This window comes from Prosopis cineraria, unplaced genomic scaffold (genome assembly GCF_029017545.1).
Source record: "Prosopis cineraria cultivar Desert tree isolate PC_DT_omini unplaced genomic scaffold, ASM2901754v1 PC13, whole genome shotgun sequence".
Taxonomy (NCBI): domain Eukaryota; kingdom Viridiplantae; phylum Streptophyta; class Magnoliopsida; order Fabales; family Fabaceae; genus Prosopis; species Prosopis cineraria.
Genome location: NW_026555344.1, coordinates 12,085,133 through 12,105,430, shown reverse-complemented (window position 1 = coordinate 12,105,430; position 20,298 = coordinate 12,085,133). Strand labels below are relative to the sequence as shown.

The following is a 20,298-nucleotide window of genomic DNA, read 5'->3' as shown; positions in this document are numbered from 1 at the left end:
TAAGCGCCAATCATTTGAAATTTTAATCACTTTAAACATTTTATTCTTTTTGCGTTTTCACTATGAACACATCTATGACTTTTGTATAATTTTTCATTTCTTGAACATTAAAAAATAAAAATGAATTCGCTGTTCCTAATTTTTCATTTTATTTTTGAATCTCAACTTATTTCATTACCCAAAAAAGGATTTTAAATATATGGGTATTAAATATGTGATTTGAAATATGAAAGATTTCAAATCTAAAAATTAAATTTAGATCCATTAGTCCAAATGCTATCTTGAAGAAGGGGATGAAGTCCTACATGATTCCATATTATTTCAAAGCATTTGGTTGCAAGTATAGGGTCTCCATATAGGACTTTTCGTATGATAAATTTTCCTATCATCAATCCCCTCAAAAAAAATCTAGAGAATGACGATTATCAATCTTGCTGCCACAAGCACCAATCCAATAATCATATTCTCATAAATAGTTTACTGGATATGCATTTTTTGACAATTTGAAGTAGTTGCGGACAGATTTTGTAATAGTTATTAGGAAATAATGTCGGGTTTTAAAATTGATTCAATGCATGTGAAATTTTTGGGTGCTTTTAGAATTCTGTTGCCGGATATTTGCTTCTAAAACTATTTATGTATTGTAATTGCTAGCAGCCCTCCACATTTTTTTAAAGAATTTAAATATATAACGGTTATTTAATTTGAAAACAATTGTGGAACTATATAGTTGAAACTATATAATGGTTATACGAGATAACCACTAGATAGTTCTAACTACAAAGCAGTTTTATCTAGAATGACTAAAACTGGGCACAAAGTTTGCAAAAAAAAAAAAAAAACCATTATGTAGTTGACTGAAATGTCTCAATATGCAAAAACTGGAACAAATTGTATTACAATTATTTCAAATAACCATTACATAGACATCCAATAAAAGATGATTAAAATCTGTTATATGTTTGCTTGGAAAATACATGATGCTCAGATATATAGCAGTTAAAAATTATTATATATAGGACAAAAATAACTAATATTACTTTTTTTTCGTAGTAGTGGTAATAATAAATAGGAGTTGACAGCAATTTGCCAAATGCATACTTGCTATAAATTGACTACTGGGTCTTATTATGATTTTTGCACAACACAGATACACCTCATATGAGAGAGAAGAGAAAAGAATGTGTTTCACTCTATGTTCTGACTTGTGGTGGTCATCCCTATTTATGATGAGGATGATTAAGATATTTACGATGCAAGTTATTATTCCATGTGGAAAAATAGTAGCGGAAAAATGATTGTAACTGACAGGAGTAGAATCATCCAACAACTTTTACTATCTCTATTATTATAGAGTTAATATAATTTAGATCCTGAATTATAGGTTGAGTGGTGATTTATACTCTAAATTTTTTATTTAGTACATTTTAAAATTTAAACAATTAACTATAAACAATTTCATCCCATCATTAAATTTAAACAAATGACCGTTACTTTTTTAAAAAATGGAGCTTAATATGTGATTTTCATCAAATTTCACTGTCCTTTCTCTCTCCTACACTTCTTTGGTAAAAATCAGACATTAAGCCCCATTTATTATAAAGTATAAATTTAATGGTAGGAGCAAAGTTGCTCAACTTTAATTATTTAGAATTCAGAATGTATCGAAAAAAAAGTTTAGAGTTTAAATCATCCTTGGACATAGTTTAGGGTTCAAATTACAATCAAGATATTTGGGATTTGGATAAGGTCAAGTCAAATTTGACCTTTTACTACTCATCAATCAAAACTAATTTTGATGGATATTAAATTAATTACTCATTAATTTACTATTACTTAATTCAGTCAGCGAGTCTCCTTAAATATTCTGACCCATCAAGGATGGATCCAAAATCCAACAATTATGCATAGAATTGTAGGGTGGTTGATAAGTGATAACTATTGTTATCAAACTTTCGAGTTAATTCTCCAAGTTAATTGTTTTTATATTTTTATCTTATAAAATTATGTCAACTTACTTATAAATTTGAACTAAATACAAACTTAGTTAAACTTGTAAATTGACTATTTGAGTTTACTGTTTTTGCATTTCTAACTTACAAAATTATGTCAAGTAGCTCATAAACTCATACTAGATGTAAACTTGATTAAACTCACTAAGCTCATCAATTTTTACTGAGCTAACCAAGACAGGTATATATTGTGTAGAACTCGTTTTATATAACCGATAGGACCCGATTCAAAGAAAAATAAAAAGTAAAAAGCAAAAACTAATATTAATAAAAAAATACCTAAAATAATTGTGCTATTTTAAAATTTAGATGTTGAGTATAATAATTTATGAATGCCGATGTTTTTAATTTTAATGAATTATATTTGAAATAAGTGTAAATCAAATTGTCATCATATTTTATGTTTTAATTATTTAATTATATACTTTTAATGACTATTTATTAATAGAGGTAAACTTTTATGAGTTTATACTTCAAATTTATATCACATCACGAGTTTACTTATTGATGACTTCCAACATTTTCTATCAAATTGATGCATTTTTATACTTAACAGATTAAATGGAGAGCACATCATTGTGAATTTTGTCTTTATGCTTATCGTTTGCCTTAGTCTACCTTTTCCTTAATGTCGGCCTCGTGATGCATGCTTGATGGAAGGAAATTTAATGAATAGAAAGAGATTGAACCTGCTAAAATACTATTCAAATACCTTTTCTATATGCAAAGTAAGCATTTTTTTTCCCTTAAAGAGAAAAGGAACATTGTAGAAACCTTGATTCAGCTCTGGCCCAAAAACAAAAAAAAAAACAAAGAAAAAGAAAACTCTCATTCAGCTTTAGATTATTGGATATAACAAAGGGTAAGACTTATCATGACAAATGAATTTTAATGTATTAATAAACTAACAACAAAAATTTATATAGAATAAATAATCTACAAAAAATTAATATATATTAATTTAATTAAAAACAGACACATTAATTATACATAAGGCTGAGTATATAAGTTTTTCCCTATAACATATTCCCAAACGAAGTGCATGCATGGTAATTCGATTAAATTTATAATTGATGTTCCAAGTTATTTTTATTGAGCACACAAGCGTGATCCTGTTCGACATACAGTCTGATAGTAAATATAAGTATCTCTCCTTATGAGAATTTGAACTTGAGCTTACCATATTATGAGAGACTAGTCCCTTCCACTAATTCAACTAACCTCATTGTAAGGGATTAGCTCCATTCCAAGGTTTGATCCTGCTTGCTTGGAAGGTTAACCATTTTTTTTTTTTTTGGGATTTGAAAGGTTGACCGTAAATTAGCTCAACTAGAATTATGTTAAAGCTACAAAACCCCACAAACAGGAAAGGTATTTATATTATATAATATATTAAGTAAAACCCAAAACTTGTCACATAATAAAGGATTTTCTGCAACAAAAAAAATTATTTCTTTTAGAATAAAATAGTTTTATAACATGCATGGTATTAAAGTCATAACAATCATTTAATAAAAAAAAAAGTCATAACAATCAAAATATATAGTTAAAAGTTAGACTTGATTAAAAAAAAAGGTATACATTAATGTCAAAAACTATTGATATTGCAGCTGTTCATCACACAAGCTAAGTTGACAAGAATTCAAGGTCGGTACGTTTCACTACATTTAATGGACGCAAAAACTTCAAATTAGTTGTTTCTTGCACGAGTCAATGGGCTTGGATTCAATGGATGGTCGAAGTACTTGCTTAATAAGTATTTTAATTATAATAATAAGATTTTATCAATACTTAAAATTATCAAGATACACCGTCTTTCAAGAATTTAAAACAATAATTACGATGACCACCTGTCACACATACTTTGTTCTCTCCAAAAATTTAACTTTTTATATTGTCTAAATATTATCTAACAAAATTTTTAGCAGCTGTATAAACTAAATAGTTGTTATTGTGCCATACAAATGAAACATTCATTGAATAAGTAAATTTTTGCCATTCACAGAAAAATCCAGTCAACCATATGCAATTATGCATGTAAGCAGGTTACAGGACCGTTATAACGAGGGCAAGTCCAAGACCATTGTTTGGGGATAAAACTTGAAACACGTACGCCACATGCATGCACACGACCACATAATTCAGGATCCCAATAATGTTTTCTTGCCGTTAGACAAAGGGATTGTTTTCCTTTTTTGTATACGTTTGACCTCATACATTTAGGTGCAATTAATATTTTAACTGCTTTATGTCTTGAGTTTTTCCATTTGTTCACTTCTGCCTAATATATGCTTATCATTTTCTTAACTTCAATTTACTTCAAGAATTTTGGCAATGTCTTTTTATTCATTGATTAGGGGGATTTGATGAAAAATCATTAATTATAATCCTAAAATTGTGTACATTATTGTCTTATATATAGAAGAGTAAATTGGTCCCTATAGTAACTATAGTTCAAGAAGTGTTCAGAAATCTAAATTTATTTTTTTATGTAATGTTTCCCTTCAACTTTTGAAAATAGTACAATTGAACATCTACCATTAACAAAAGTTAATTTGACTGTTAGTTAATTAGAAAATGGCAGAAAATGACCTCGCAAATTACAGAAAAAAGACTGCAAAAATATGGTAAAGGATCCAAAAATCATATACAAGGACCCAAAAAATTACAAAAAATGACGAAGAAAACTTTATTAGTCATTTTTTTGTAATTTTTTTATGTCCATTTCTACTCAATTAATAGTCAAACTTAATAGTAAGGGTTATATTGCACTATTTTTAAAATTTTAAAAAAATTATTATATTAAAAATGAGTTTAGAGTCCCAAACACTCTTAGATCCATAGTTTAGGGGTCAATTTACTATTTTACCCTATATTGAAACGTGTTGGCTTCCAAATTTTTTCTTATAATTTGAAACAGGGAGAAGCAATAAATGTCAAGCCTAGAAGTTGTTAAATGTATATTGTTAGTCTTTGTCTTTGTGTTGAAGTCTAAATTCGATATTTTTTTTTTGGAAAGTGTGGTATATTGGTATTGCCCCATTGACAAGTGTGGGTACTTTAGATAAAAATCTTAAATGGTGTTTTATGTTTTTATTGTTGATCTCTTTATCACTCATGCATTTTCTTTCATATCTAGTTCTCATTCCTTGTTGATTGAGAAATAGAGCTAAGCTGTGCTTATCATTTCAAATCTATCACTTTTTCTTCAAATGTTAACTCTTATCTTTTTTTTATTTGAAATTTTTTAAACTACTCAAATAAAAAATGAAATATATGGATTTTAAATGTGAGATTTAAAATATAAGATTTTAAATCTAAAATCAAAATTCAAATCAACCAATTCAAATATTGCCTGAGAGTATTCTTTATTAGCAATAGTACATATTATATATTCTCTCTCATGAACAAAAGGAAAAGTATAGACCTCTCTCAACTAGATTTAGTCTAATAATAATTAAAATCTCATCTACTTGTAATGAATATAATAAGTGATTTTATAAATATTTCTTGTTCCTTACTGCCATTGATAAGCCACTTTCTAGCAAGTTTTGGTATAAGTAAATGATTTTTATATTAATTAATTGTTTGCTAACACTTATTATTTCTTGTTAGGGGACATTGGATGCTTACTGCAGTTAATTCTATTACTCAAAAAATATGATATCTCAATCCTCTTAATGAAGAACCAAGTAACATGAAAGATACGATAGAACTTTTTATCAAGTAAATTAAAATTTTTTGACTTGTTATTTCTTGTTATTATAATTTCCATATATATACAATTCTTACATTTATTTTTTACTTCCTTTTTAGAGTTGTGGTATTATGTTATATCGCTTTTTGACCAATTAGAGCATTCCTCTACCTTAAGGGCATTGGACTCTTCCAAGAAATGCGTCATAATAAAAGTATTCATTTAATTGGCCAAGTTTTTAATCAAGAAATAGTGGCCTGTTAAGAGAAGTGCTCATATTTAGTAATCAACTGTATCTTGAATGAAATTGTATTTAATAAGAGGATACTTATGCACAATAAAAATGATTGTCAATCTTAATAAAAAATAATTACTATCAACACAAGTGTGTATCATTAACTATTAGTACTATTTTTTTAACTCTCTTTCTAAAAGTCAAACCTATATAGCTATGTAATCAATTAGCACAAGCCAATTCCAAATCTCATAGTGTAAACACTACTTTCCACTTATATAAACAGTACACAAACTCCTGCTTATCTTGGCTAGAATCTGAGATCTCAAGCATCAGGTGAGTTCATCCGTATTTCGACCCCATTGTTTTTCTATTACTTCCATACTTCCCTGCTATAATATAAAAAGTACGTCTTTATAGAATTCAACAAATCACAATGGAGAGGACGCCACAGCGAATTTTATGGTTCGTCTTGATCCAACTGTTCCCCGAGTTTGGCAACCCTGCTGGTAAAGTTTGCTAAGTATTTTATTTGTTAATTGGTTCACAGGCTTTTCATTTAATTATATATATGTATATATATATATATGTATTCAAAACCAACCATTATACGTTGTAGTTTGATAAATTTGCATATATCAGTTTTTGCAGACACAGATAATTTCATAAGCATTGACCGTGGAGCCAGCAACGCATACGCTGACCCACAAACTAAAATCTTGTATGAGACAGACATAAGCTTTGTAGAAGCAGGAACAAATGCTATGGTGGCACCTGATAAAAGATATAACGCAGACGATCTTTATTCTGGGAGGCAATTCCAAACGCTGAGAAGTTTCCCAGAAGGAAAAAGGAACTGCTACAGCCTAAAACCAAAACAGGAAAAAAACAAAAATTACCTTATAAAAGCTTCCTCCGCATATGGGAATTATGATGGCAAGAATCAGACTCCATAATATGGAATCATGTAGGACTTCATTCCATTCCTCGAGGTAGCGTTTGGATTAATGGTCCTAAATTTGGATTTTAGATTTTAATTCTTTCATTTCAAATCACATATTTAATACCCATATATTTAAAATCCTTTTTTGTGTAATGAAATAAGTTGAGATTCAAAACAAAAAATAAAAAATTAGAAATAATGAATTTATTTTTATTTTTAATCTACAAGAGATGATAAAAGATACGAAAGTATAAAAATATCAATAGTGAAAATGTAAAAAAAAAAAATCAAAATGTTTGAAGTGAAGATAATTTCAAATGACTGGAGTTAGAGAGAATTTGAAATTATAAAAAAATTATAATGAGAAACGGTTCATAAATTTTTGCGAATCCAAATAAATGATTTGGTTTAAATCCAAATCCTTGTTAATTCAAGTGCACCATAAGATTCTTGGAACAAATGTGTCCTATATTTTCCATCTCCATACACATGAAAGTACCACCTATATATTGTTCAACATTCAACACGCCTGTATTCAACAAATTAAAAAGAAGCTTATTCAAACTAATTTGAAATAGTAGAACTAGACAGATCTATCACTTTAGAGAGATTGGATTCAAATTATAAGCAAATTATCTATCTACCAGACAAAGTACTAAAGCCCGAATCAAATTTCGAGGTGCTCATATCCATGGAACTGCTTGAATCATTGGTGTTGTGGCTAGTGATCTTTTCCAAGCTTATTTCCATTGCCAGGCATTCCCTTAGTTCAACCACCACTTGACTTATATCAGGCCTTTGAATTGCAGATGGTGCAGTGCATGATATGGCTATCTCTAGAAATTTCCAAGCAGAATCAACACTATATTGTCCTTGTAACCCTGGATCAATGATGGACTGAATATCCTTGCTTCCAAGTCTAAGGGTGACCCATTGAAGTAGGAGACTAAAGGTATGGACTGGTTGTCTTTTTGCTGCTGGTTTTCCAGTAATCTAAAAAAATTATTCCAAAACTATAAATATCGCTTCCTTTCGTAAGGTTTCCAGTATTTTGAAATCTGTAAAAATTAAAGAGAAGAAAACTAACGGTGAGACCTCCTCAAAAAATAGCTCTCCATAAGCTTTATTCGAGAAGATAATTTTCTTCTCAACTAGAATTGTGTCCCATTACATTGCTTGGTATAGATTAAAAAGTGAGAAAATATTATCTAGAAAACAAGATATATGAATAAATTTCATTCATGATTCTAAATTGAATATCACATCTTTGAGGTGATTTAATAATATCTTTAAAAAATCTGATGAAACCAAACTGCAAAAATATGAATTTAATGTTCCTTCCAATTAACTCAATAGTGTTCATTCCACATGCTCTTTGTATTGCATTAAATTTAGTGGTCGTCTCAAGGATAAGTACCCCAGGGTCTCATTCTTGATACGGCATTTAGACAAATTAATTTTGTAAGTTAAACATTCTTTCTTTAAAAAGTATCACTTAGAAGAATAATTTAAGTTTCTATTTTGCGCCTATGAAAATCGAAAAATGTTGAAATATTTTTCAAGAAAACAAAATATAATACAATTTGGATGGTTTAATTTTATTATGGAAATATTAGCATGATGTGTGTATAAGATCCATGCTCATTTTCTTGTAAGCAGCTTCACATTATTTTCTTTTTGGCTTTCTTAATGTAAGAAAATAAAAAAAAATTATTGACTTTCATACTCTGGTCCTATTGATAACCGGTATAAAAACTACTTCCTACACTAGTTATTTGGAAGAACTGGTGGAAAAAGTGCCTACCACCCCCTCCTTTTTAAGCACTTTTTACACCAGTTTTATAACTAATGTAAAAAGTATATTTTGCAGTGGCACACGTGTACATATACTTTATAAAAAATACTTACTCAGGATCAAGATATCCAAATATTCCAGCAGGACGAGTTGAGACATGACTATCAATATCATTTGCAAAAGCTCTAGACAATTCGAAATCAGCAATCTTAGCTTCCATATGTTTATCCAGAAATGTTAGAAGCTTTTAGATCTCTATGCACTATCACCGACTTACAACCATTATGCAAATAATCCAATCCTGCAACTCCATTTATTATATATGTGTGTAATAACAAAATCAATTATTTATTATTATTATCCATTAAATGTATGACTCCAAACTCCGGTTTAACTTATGAATAAATATTAATTTGTAAGAAATGAATGAAATTAAAGTTTTATTTGTTTTAAGTCATTTAAAAATTTTTTCATCTAAATATTATTTATGTATCTTTCACATATATAATTTAAAAAATTATAATTTATTTAAAATATGTAATTTTTCCTTTACAACTCGAAAGAATCTTATCATACATCTCATAAAAGTTTTCATTTTGGGCCAATCTTGTAAACATAAAAAGTTAACATAGTTTTGTTTACCATGTGCTGAGTCCAATGCAATTTGAAGCCGGTCCTTCCATTTCAAAGCACCCGGATTCTTACCTGTATAACTAATATAATTAGATTTTTTTATATATATACCTTCAAAAGGTGATCAATGAAGAACATAATGTATTATTGGGGTGTAGAAATCCCTATATATATATATATATATATATTAATTTTTCCATACAGTATATGGTATTCATGGATTACACAAATGCATATTCCCGAATGAGTCTACATGCATATGCAAAGCTTCTCCATCGTAAAATATTAACACATTAGCTTAACATTTAATTTTTATATTGCACAGACGACTTATGAGCAATAATGTAGCTTGTTGTGGATTTTAATACATTCCCCATCCTTATTACATGACACCTTTAACTACCTCATCAAATTAACCAATAAGAAATGGTTAAGTCATCAACTTTATTTAAAAATAAAATAAGCTTCCAGTTTTACCTCTATTTAAATGAAAAAAAATTTAAATTAATAGTTAATAAATTTAAATAAGGATTATGTTAGAAAAATGTAATTAATATCTCACTAAATATTTTATATTAAGGATCAAATAATCATTTTAGAAGAAGTCCTGTAATAAGGACTAGAGGGAGTATATTGATGATATGTTAATTATTGATTATGAGATATTACTTATATAGAATATGTCTAATCAAAGCATGAAGAAGTTCCAACCCAAAAAGGCAAAACGGGCAGGAAAAAAAAAACACAAAGAAAGAAAGAAAGAACGCTTTTACAAGGAAGATTTCATACCTGATAAGTGTTGGTGGAGGTCACCATTAGCCGTATACTCATAAATTAATGCTGTGACCCCACTTCCTTCACAGTACCCTATCAGTGAAACTAGGTGTCTATGATGAACGACCATAAGAAGTTCTACCTGCAACATCATACTTAACTTCATCATCTATATGACACTCGACTTAATTATACAGAACAAATTATTTTTCTAATTATATGTCTCACAAAACAGGGCATCTATGAGAAATTGGTAAAATTTAGATTTCGACTTTACCTCCGATCGAAATTCTCTATGACCTTGCATTGATGATTGAGAAAGTAACTTGACTGCAACTTGAGCATTATTCTTAAGAGTTCCCAGATAAACTTTTCCAAATCCTCCTTGTCCAATCAAGTTTTGAAAATTATCAGTGATCTCAAGAATTTCGGAGTAAGAAAAGGCACGATTTCTTGAATATTCTGATGCTTCTTGCTTTGTTGAAATAGTAGAATCCACTGCAAAGGTTAATAACGATTATCAGAAGAACTTCACGTCAAGTGCGTGTCATGAATTGGGAAAATGAAGATTGCACAAAATAACATTAAAAATGTGAACATTAGCACTTTGATATTTTCTCCACTATTTCAAAGGGTTGTGACTAATAAATTGACATAATTATTTTACAGACAACTATTATTTTAGTGCAAACGAGAGATGATGAGAGTGACATCCCAGGGGTTGCTTAGCATGAGGGATATAGGCAGGGGAATTAGAACTGTCCAAAAGGGAGGGAGGGAGTTTTTTTCTTCTTTTTTATTGCAAACATATGCCCTCTTATTGGAGACACCTATTAAAGGCATGGTTGGACTTTAAATATGAGTACCTTTTTTAATGAAGATTTAAACCTTAGTTCATCAAGTTGTGGAGGATTAACTTTTTTTGTAAGACCTAGCTATTATTGATCAAAAAGGCTGTAGGAAGTTGGTTATTCCCCATTTTTTTATTAATTTCTGAAATTAATTTTAAAATTATCAAGATATAACTGTAATAACCCACAAAATTATTTGTAAAAAAATTTAAATTTAAATTTAAATTAAATGTGTGTATTAATTATACTTATATTAATTTTGGAACACCTTTGGCAAGAAGCGTAGCTGGTGTAGTGGGAGCTGTGTATGTTTCTCATCATGTCTCGAGATCGAATCCTAGAGTGGTCAAAGTAAGAGTTTTAGTTTTTAAAATATGCCTGCTTTCAACTTCTGAAATTATCAAAATACCTCAACCCACGGGATTTTATTTTGAAAGAATTACAGTTAGGTCTTACATAAGAAACCCTGCAGTAATTAATTTCCTTATATGAAATCTAATTCAGTTGTCAATGAACCCTGCAGTAATTAATTTCCTTATGAGACTTTAACATCATTCTCCTTTTTATTTTCCCTTCTCTCCTTATCTTCTCTTCAGATCTGTAGGCATGAGTCAGAGGGGAGAGCTGAGAATTTCGCTAGAAACTTCAAACCCTTGTTCAGCCTTCCGTCCTCTGTCGTCATCTCTATCATTCAAATGGTCGCCGATGACTTCATGAACGCCGAAAATTTCACTGTGGGAAGGCATAAATGGGCCGGTATCGCTCTCCCCTGTTATGCGTCAATCTCCCTTATTCTGCCATTTGTGAAATTGTGCAAGTAATTCGGGTTTCCTAGCCATTTTTCAATTCGTCGCATGTGGCTGTGAGCTCGCGGGAGTTTTTCTCCTCCTCCTGTGCTGGAATCGTGCAGTAGACACAAAATTCCCTTCCCTTCCCTGTTCGTGCGTTGTTGGTCTATCAGAGGTAAGAAACTTGATCTCGTCTCCTTTCCTTGGAAAATTTCTGCACGTGTGAATGGGTGAAGGGATGGAATTGATGCTACAAAATTTTGTTCTGTAGATGCTGCGGTTGGTGCGTGAGTTCTTCTTCCTTTGTTCTGATCAGCTTTCTTCTCTTCTTCTTCTTTATGGTTGCTAATTCATGTTTGAAATTTTGCACCCTTCATCTCGTTAATTTGGTGTGTGGGCATTTTAATGGTTGAAGTCACAGAATTTTTAGTGTGTTTTGCTGCAGCCCGTGTGTTTTAGAGAAGAGGAAATTCAAATGTTGAGCTGAAAATTCATCTTAAAGCTTGATACTAATTTATATATGGTCATAATTTCTGAACTAAATTAACTTGTTTGGAATGGTTGATCTTAAAGCAATTGTTAGAATGAAATTGAAAAAAGAGAGCTTAAATGAGATACTTAGAATTTAATGTCTATAAGGTGTTTGCTAAAAGGCTTGTTAGAAGAAATTGAACTTAACTTTGAATGCTTTGAAATTTCATTGGTTTTTAGGATTTGTGTGGTTAATGGTAAATTGTTGGATATTTTAATTGAACGGTTAGAATTAATGCATCTAAAATGATTGGTGCAAAGCCTAAGAGAAAATTTTGCCTCAAATAAATAAAATGACATGGCTAAAGCTATATGGAGGAGGTTACTAAGATGAATGAAAATACACGGGCCAATTCTAAAGCATGAATTTTAGTTTTAAAATTTTAGATGATGGTGGTTGACTTGGAATTATGTTAGAAATTGGAAATCTATTAAAATTTCATTTATTATATTTTTTATAGGGTGTATGGAAGAAGAGAATCCTGATAAAAATTAAAGAAAGAATATTTTGAAATATTGGAACTCCAACAAGTAAGTGAATAGCATCCCATTTAATTTATCATGATTACTAGTCTTTTATTAAAATATTTTACTTTTATGAATTATTCTGGTTTTGAAAATTATGGAATAGTGATGAAGGATAATTAAATTATGATATGTGCAGTTATTTTTCCTCAATAAATATACTTCCAAGATTGATGAGGGCATCTTTGTTTATTAAACTTTAGAACTTCTTAATTACTCGATTAATGCAAGATTATACATTAGTTATGAAGTATTATTTTGACAAGTTATGAGATTTGAAATAATTCATGTGAGTTTGGCATTAAGAATGAAATTTTTATCTCCGAAATGATTATTTTTTTGCATGTTTGAAATGTGTTTTTTAAGAGCACTCTAAATAAAACACTGCTATTAACAACAATTCTGTTAGCCAGTAGCGCTGTGGTTAATAACTAGCTAGTTTGTCTTGTGGGCTTTGTCTTCACGTTTGTTATTCGTGAGCTTGGTACCCGCATTTGATTTGGTAGTCTTAAGTTAAACTTTGTTAGTATTATCTTCGTGGACTGTGTGTCCATGTTTGTTTTTGTAGCTCATGGTACGTTTTGTTACTTATCATCATGGACTATGTGTTTATGTTTGTCTTCGTAGCATAAACCACGTTTTGTTATTTATCCTCATGGACTATGTGTCGACATTTATTACCTATTATTTTGAGTTCTCACAATTATAAATTTTGATTAACATGTGTTTTTGAAATTTCAATGGTTTCGGTTAGGAAGTGTATTATTTGTATGAATAATTTGTTTTCTTTAAGTATGATAGAATAAAGTTCTTCCAATTTACTCTTATTTTATGATTAAAAAATTATAATTTTTGTTATAAGTTATTACAATGAATTATTCCCTTTTCAATTATTGTACATGATTATTTAAGTTTATTATTTTACTCTTTTAAATTTTATTTGTGAGAATGCTATTCACTATGAAATTTGTTTTGGTCTCAAATTTATTAGTTGACATTGATCCTATTGTTCATCTCTAAAGGGCGTACAAGTGTTCTGGGTGGGATTTTATTTAACATTACGTCCACTTAATGTAAATATTTGGATTTATGTATTTTAATTCAAAAGTAAGATTATGTGCTCCACATAGTTTATAGTTAGAGTTTTTATTTTGATTTATATACTATTTGTTGGTTGGAAGGAGCTAAATTCTTGATTTATTTGATATTTTAACTGAATCAGTGTATCATAGAGTTTTCATAAAATCCTATTTAGAGGGGACGTTTTGTTGAAATTTCTACGAACATATTGAAACTTTGTTACAATATGACTAGTATCAAAGTGTTATGATTTCAATATAAATCTAATTATATTTTAAAAATATAATGAGTTTATGATTTGAGATTTATAGGGATATGTGACACGGTTCATATCCCATACCGATCACTCTCAATGTTTGAGGCATGACAATATCATAGCAAAAAAAAATTGAAATTAGTTTGGATGTGTTAGGACCTGCCCATGGCAAGTTTGGATGTGTCAAGATTAGCTTATGGCAAGTTTGGATGTGCCAAGACTTGATCATAGATAAGTTTGGACTAGCCATGGACTTACCCAAACTTGCTATGGCCTTGTAAACACTTGCTATGGCTTTGCCCAAACTTGCCATGGACTTGTTCAAGATTACCAACACTTGCTATGGCGTTGTCCTAAATTACCAACACTTAACTAAACCTTGTATGTTACAAACACTTATCACGGGCTCGTTCAAGATTTCCAATACTTGCCCGGACCTTGTCATGGGCTTGCCCGAAGATGTCTCTATTTTGGCCTGTCATGGAAGAGATGATTCTTTCTTCCGCTTGAAACGTGTATTTGTGTGTGCATATCCATTATGCTTATAATATTGAAAAGTATTATATTTTATTATTTTTAAATTTTAATTCAAAGACAAAAATAATTTTCATCAATAAAATTATTTTATTTTATTTTATTTTTATTTTTCGTTTCATTTCATTCTATACTTACCAAGAAAATAGTAATTAGAAATGAGGAGTATTTGTGCATACCTTTCTTTTTTTTCAATTTGAAGATCCATATTCCTAGGGAAATAACCAAGACAATGACAGTCAAAGCTAAAACAGCTGCAATAAGTGGAATAACGAACTTATGCTTTTTGCATGAATCCCTCGAACAGAGGCCGGGATTGTCATCTAAACTGAAAGATAACTCAAAGTAATTAAGTTAGAATTACAAATGACTTAGTAATCGTATTGAGTTTTATTTTGGGCTGTTGCCTGAAAACACAAGTCAAGAGAAATAAAATTGGTTCGATCACCATTGAAACACATCCAGTTTAATCACATTAAATTGATATTGATCAATTAATTTTAGTTTAATTCCCACAAGGAACAATTTAAAAAAAAAAAAGTCAAGCGCACAACTAAGCAATAGGATAGATTGGGATGAGAAACCTCATTTGCAGATCTGGTTTGTCCTCAAGAGCTTTGGGAATTGAGCCGGTAAGCTTGTTGCCGCTTAAAATACTGTAGAAAAAATTATGAAATATAATCCCTTGGTGATATTTGGAGTTGTTTTCATGATATATATGCTCTAGCTAGTAGTGATCCATAGTCAATTTAACTAATCAATACTTACAGAACTCTCAACTTTGTCAATTCAGCTAGAACTTCTGGTATTGATCCTGATAAGGCATTACCTGACAAATCCCTAAAAGAAAGCAAAGAAATATTTTAAACGATATATGTATATATATTCTTGTATTAATTAATGATTTTTTCCCGTTCTTAAATTAATTATAAACTTACAGGGACTCTAACTCGGTAAGTTGTGAAAATGAAGTAGCAATGTGTCCTGCTAACCTGCTCCTACTCTAGTTTCTGCTTGCAATAATGATCAACAGATGCTTACAAGACAGGTGATTATAAAGTTTTCTCAAAGCCAAGTTTAATTAATCGTAAATCCACTTGACATAACATCCAATTGATCTTGAGTCAAGTCAATTTTGCATTTGAGAATTAAACATTAAAGCATTTAGAATGAGTGGAACTAATCAGACGGTTCATATTGCAACAAGGAACGTTCATAACTTAACCAATTTCACCTTTTTACTTTATAGTTAAAGGAGCGAATGCTTACAATGAGGTGATCCTTGCGTTGGACTCATCGATTCCATATCTACAGCTAAGTCCCTCCCATGCATATTCATTGGGAACACATGGGTCACCTTGCCAGTCTGCTTTGGAGATTTTGTATGTGATCTTGACGTCCAGAATGGCAACCACTATTATTACCCATAGTAAATAGTAAATAGGGCCTCAGGAGTCAAAGTCAAACATATTCTCATGCACACAGAAATGATAGAATATAAGGAAATAGTGCGAACAAGGATTAAAGAGTAGCACATATATACCATCTATTTGGTTTGTTGGGGAAGTTAGTGGTGATACGAATTTATAAATCTCAAAGGCATTGAGGATTGGAGGAGCGTCAGATTCGGACGTTGCACTTATGCTGAAACGAATATCACTGATTTGTAAAAGCAGCAACTGTCTGTGGTTTCAAGTATTCAAGAGCTAAAGGCTCTTTGAGGATTGTTTCATCATTAACAGTAATGCTGATTACTCTTTTTTTCCCTGGAAGAAGCTGCTCAATTTCAGCAAAGTGAAAATAGACATAAAAGGCGAAAGACTTTTCAAATGTACCACCCCAAACAGAACGAGTATCAAAGTTCAAAGAAAACGAGGGATTTGGAAGAAGCTGCAGATATCAAAACTTGTGACGGTAATTTGTAAGAATCATTTGTGCTTGCACTATCAATATTTACAGATCTATTGAATGGGTGCCAATCTGCCACTTTAGAAACTACGTCATAGCGCCACACACGATCATAGATGTCATCCTTGTACCTATAGATGCTTCCATGATTAGATAAATGAATTTGAGAATTGCTTCCATGCGTGTTTAAGGAGAAATAAGAAAGCAAGTATTGAGCCTTGAAGCCGACACTAAATTTAGATCCAGATAAGCATAGAGGAGAGAATAGGAAACTGAAACAATGAAAGATCACAGGAAACTGAAATAATGAAAAGAATTTATTAGGGTATGTTTAGTTTAAAGGGAGAGAGGGAAGGGCTGGGGAGGGGGCAGAGAGTAAATGATCTCTTATTTATTTGGTTTGATTAGATGGAATGAGAGCCAAAGGAGTTAATAATCAGTTGATGATTTCATTCTCTTATTAAAGTTGTTCTATTTTTTATTTATTATTAATTATTAATATAATATAATTTATTAATTTCATAATTTAAAAATGCCAATACTTTCATCTTACATCAATTTTTTTTTTGAAAAATCAATATATTAATATTATAATTTATCTAATTAAGGTCTTGTACGTTGATTATGATTTCCTCTTCTATGTTACTAACTTTATTCTTTACAACTTTCGAGTAAGAAAATTCCATGTATTTACTTTAACTTTTTTATTTTTATGGGAGGTCATTTTTCTCTGGGAGAATGATAGTGAAGTCCAAAATGATTGAATTAATGATAGTTAAGTCTTCAATAAAATTTTTTGAAAAATGATTCAAATAGTTACAAACAAAAATTCTTATTATAATTTAAGAGTTACATTTGATACTTGAATATTTATTTATAGTTGAAACTCATGAATTTATAATTATCTATATCGATATTTTTAACTCATTTTTTTAAAAAAATTGTCAAAGACTTAAATGTCATTAATTGAAGGTTTTGGCGCTTAACTATCATTCTTCCTTTTTCTTTTGATTCCAACAAAAAATATTGAAATTTTATACACAAATGAATTATGTATTAACTTTTATCTGGTAATAAAACTTATTTTATTATAAGTGAGAAGGGAAATTTTTTTTAATATCATAAATAGTTTTGCATTTTCAAAATAACATGAGAAAATAATATGGGAGCAATTTCATCAAGTTTATTTTCCTCTCCCCTCTCCCCGCTAAAACCCAAAAAGCTTCAATTTTGGATGCAGAAAGAGCACCATCCTTCTCCCTATGTTGTTTATCAACTAAACAAAGGAAGGGGAACAATTTTCCTCCCCTTCAAGACACCCCAACCAAACACACCCTCCATCTAGTATTATGCTGAAGGTTCTGTTGTATTCAATGATGGTTGTGTACATTTACAGTATCAGCTAAGTTATAACATGATTTGATAATCCCATCAAACAATTACGTATGAGAGATAAAATACATAAAAGCTTGAAAATGAATACATGCAAACACATGAGGCTAGAGAATATAAGTTTGGAGTCACCTGCTGAACACATCTGAAGTCGTGGAATTAATGTAGCCAACATCGATTCTTGCATCAAAGATTTGGAGTGACTGAGAAGGGGAGGGAGTCAGATAAATAGAATTGGTGAGGAGTCATAGCTCCAATGTAGAAATGAAAGGTATTCCCTTTCCAGACTTGACATGGCAAACATCTATGGTGTCTGTTGTTGGAGTATGAATAATCTCCGCAACCTGATAACCTTCATACGGAGGATTAACAGGTGTCCAGTGATTGACGCCAAGGTGCAAGTCAAAAGATGGAGTCTGATTTTTGCCATCATAATTTCCATATGCGAAGAAAGCTCTTATAAGGTAATTGTTGTTTTTGCCCTGTTTTGGTTTCAGGCTATAGCAATTCCTTGTTCCTTCTGGAAACTTTCTCAGCGTTTGCAATTGCCTCCCAAAATATAGAAAATCTATGTTATATCTTCTATCAGGTGCCACCATAGCATTTGTTCCTGTTTCTACAAAGCCTATGTCTGTCTGATAAAAGATTCCAGTTTGTGAGTCATTGTATGCGTTGCTTGCTCCACAGTCAATGCTTATGAAATGATCCGCGTCTGCAAAATCTGATACGTGCAAACTTATCAAACTACAACAAATAATGTTTGGTTTCAACTTTATATAATTAAAGGAAAAACCTGGAACCAATGAACTAATAAAATACTAAGCAAACTTTACCAGGGTTGCCAAACTTGAGGAAAAGTTGGATCAAGAACCATAGAATTCGTTGTGGCGTCCTCTCCATGTGATTTGTTGAATTCTGTAAAGACGCTCTCTCTTTATTACAAATAAATACATAAAAGAGTAACAGGGAAGTATAGAAGTAATAGAAAAACAATAGAGATGAACACACCTGGAACTTGGGATCTCAGATTCAAGCCAAGATGAGCAGCGATTTGAGTACTGTTTATATAAGTGGGAAGTAATGTTTACCCTTTGAGATTTGGATTTGGCTTGTGTTATTTTGTTTACTTAGCTTCGTTTGACTTTTAAACAGAAAATTAATAAAAAATAGTACTAATAGTTAATGATACACATTTGCGTGTTGATGGTAATTTTTTTTATTCAGGTTGATAGTAATTTTTTTTATAATAATTACATGTTTTTTTAATTATATATAGGTATCCTTCTATTGAATATAATTTTATTTGAGACATTGCGACCACTAAGTTTGAGCACTTCACTTGATAGGGACTCGAAATTACATGTTTTACTTATGGGCTAATAATTTGCACCTCGCCATACATTACCGTGACCTCACACAATCGGGAAGTAATTTTTATTTGTTCTTTAGAGAAAACTTCTATACTAAATTTTATAAATTTAATATGTTTATTTCTAATGAAATCAAGATGTGTGTAATTTTTTATCCATGATTTACGTCTAACTAAGTCTTGATATTAATAATATTTTAAATTGTTTAAAATGTTAAACTCTAGTTATACTAATTTAATTGAAAAAAAGTATATTAAGTATATAAAATTAAGATGTAATTTTTACCCTTCTTCTTTTATCTCATTCAAATTATTCAAACATTGAATTGTCATATTGTTAGAAACTAGTCTATTCGACTATACCTATCTCGTTGGTAGTAAGTTCCTTGATAATTAATATTTATGTGTAGTTTTGTTCTTTTGATTTGTAGTGAAATTCGAATAATACATCAACTTTGAATGTGTGTTTGATTGGGAGTTTTTGGTCCTGATCCAGAACAAGTCTAAAAATAATAACAAAAATAATTATAAATATTAAATAATAAACTATTATCCCTTTTTTTTTTTTTACGTTTTACTTTTCCCTTGTTTCCATCTTCCATGCATATAGAAACAAATTGACTTGACTTAGGGAGATTCCATCCTTTTGTGTGAAGTATGTGGTTGAGTGTGCATGAGTGTGTTCTTCAACTCTCATCCCCATATTCCTTATCCGAAAGCGGTTTCGTCGAAGGGCAACGGTAAGTGGTTGATTTTGGAATTAATGGTATTGACCCTCAAATTTTTTTTGTAACATGAATAATATTTGATTCTTGATCATTTGTTTTGTCTCCCCTTCAAATGAGACGGCACGGAAAAGTATAAAGCTGATCTTCGAAATTCCAAGTACTTGGATGGACATAGGAGTGAGGGAGTGGAAAAATCCACAACGTGCCATGACATCTGCCTTGGCATTTTAATTTTGGTAAAATATCA

The 20,298-nt window shown here is 30.4% G+C and overlaps 1 protein-coding gene, 1 long non-coding RNA gene and 1 pseudogene across 2 annotated transcripts; 1 reads left to right on the top strand and 2 right to left on the bottom strand.

Annotated features, from left to right (window-relative positions):
- Positions 1–7,421: 7,421 nt before the first annotated feature.
- LOC129290665 (probable LRR receptor-like serine/threonine-protein kinase At2g28960) lies at positions 7,422–16,334 on the bottom strand. The gene is given in 12 exon segments (XM_054927524.1): positions 7,422–7,881; positions 7,883–7,945; positions 8,796–8,915; positions 8,917–8,983; positions 9,325–9,387; positions 10,105–10,231; positions 10,367–10,587; positions 14,834–14,982; positions 15,239–15,310; positions 15,423–15,494; positions 15,924–16,068; positions 16,198–16,334. Coding segments are annotated over 9 exon segments (1,173 nt in total). The 5' UTR covers positions 15,244–15,310; positions 15,423–15,494; positions 15,924–16,068; positions 16,198–16,334; the 3' UTR covers positions 7,422–7,523.
- LOC129290666 (uncharacterized) lies at positions 11,486–13,924 on the top strand. The gene is made up of 2 exons (XR_008588492.1): positions 11,486–11,903; positions 12,000–13,924. It is a non-coding gene; the product is annotated as an uncharacterized LOC129290666 (long non-coding RNA).
- LOC129289900 (probable LRR receptor-like serine/threonine-protein kinase At1g05700) lies at positions 16,311–19,085 on the bottom strand (annotated as a pseudogene).
- Positions 19,086–20,298: the final 1,213 nt, after the last annotated feature.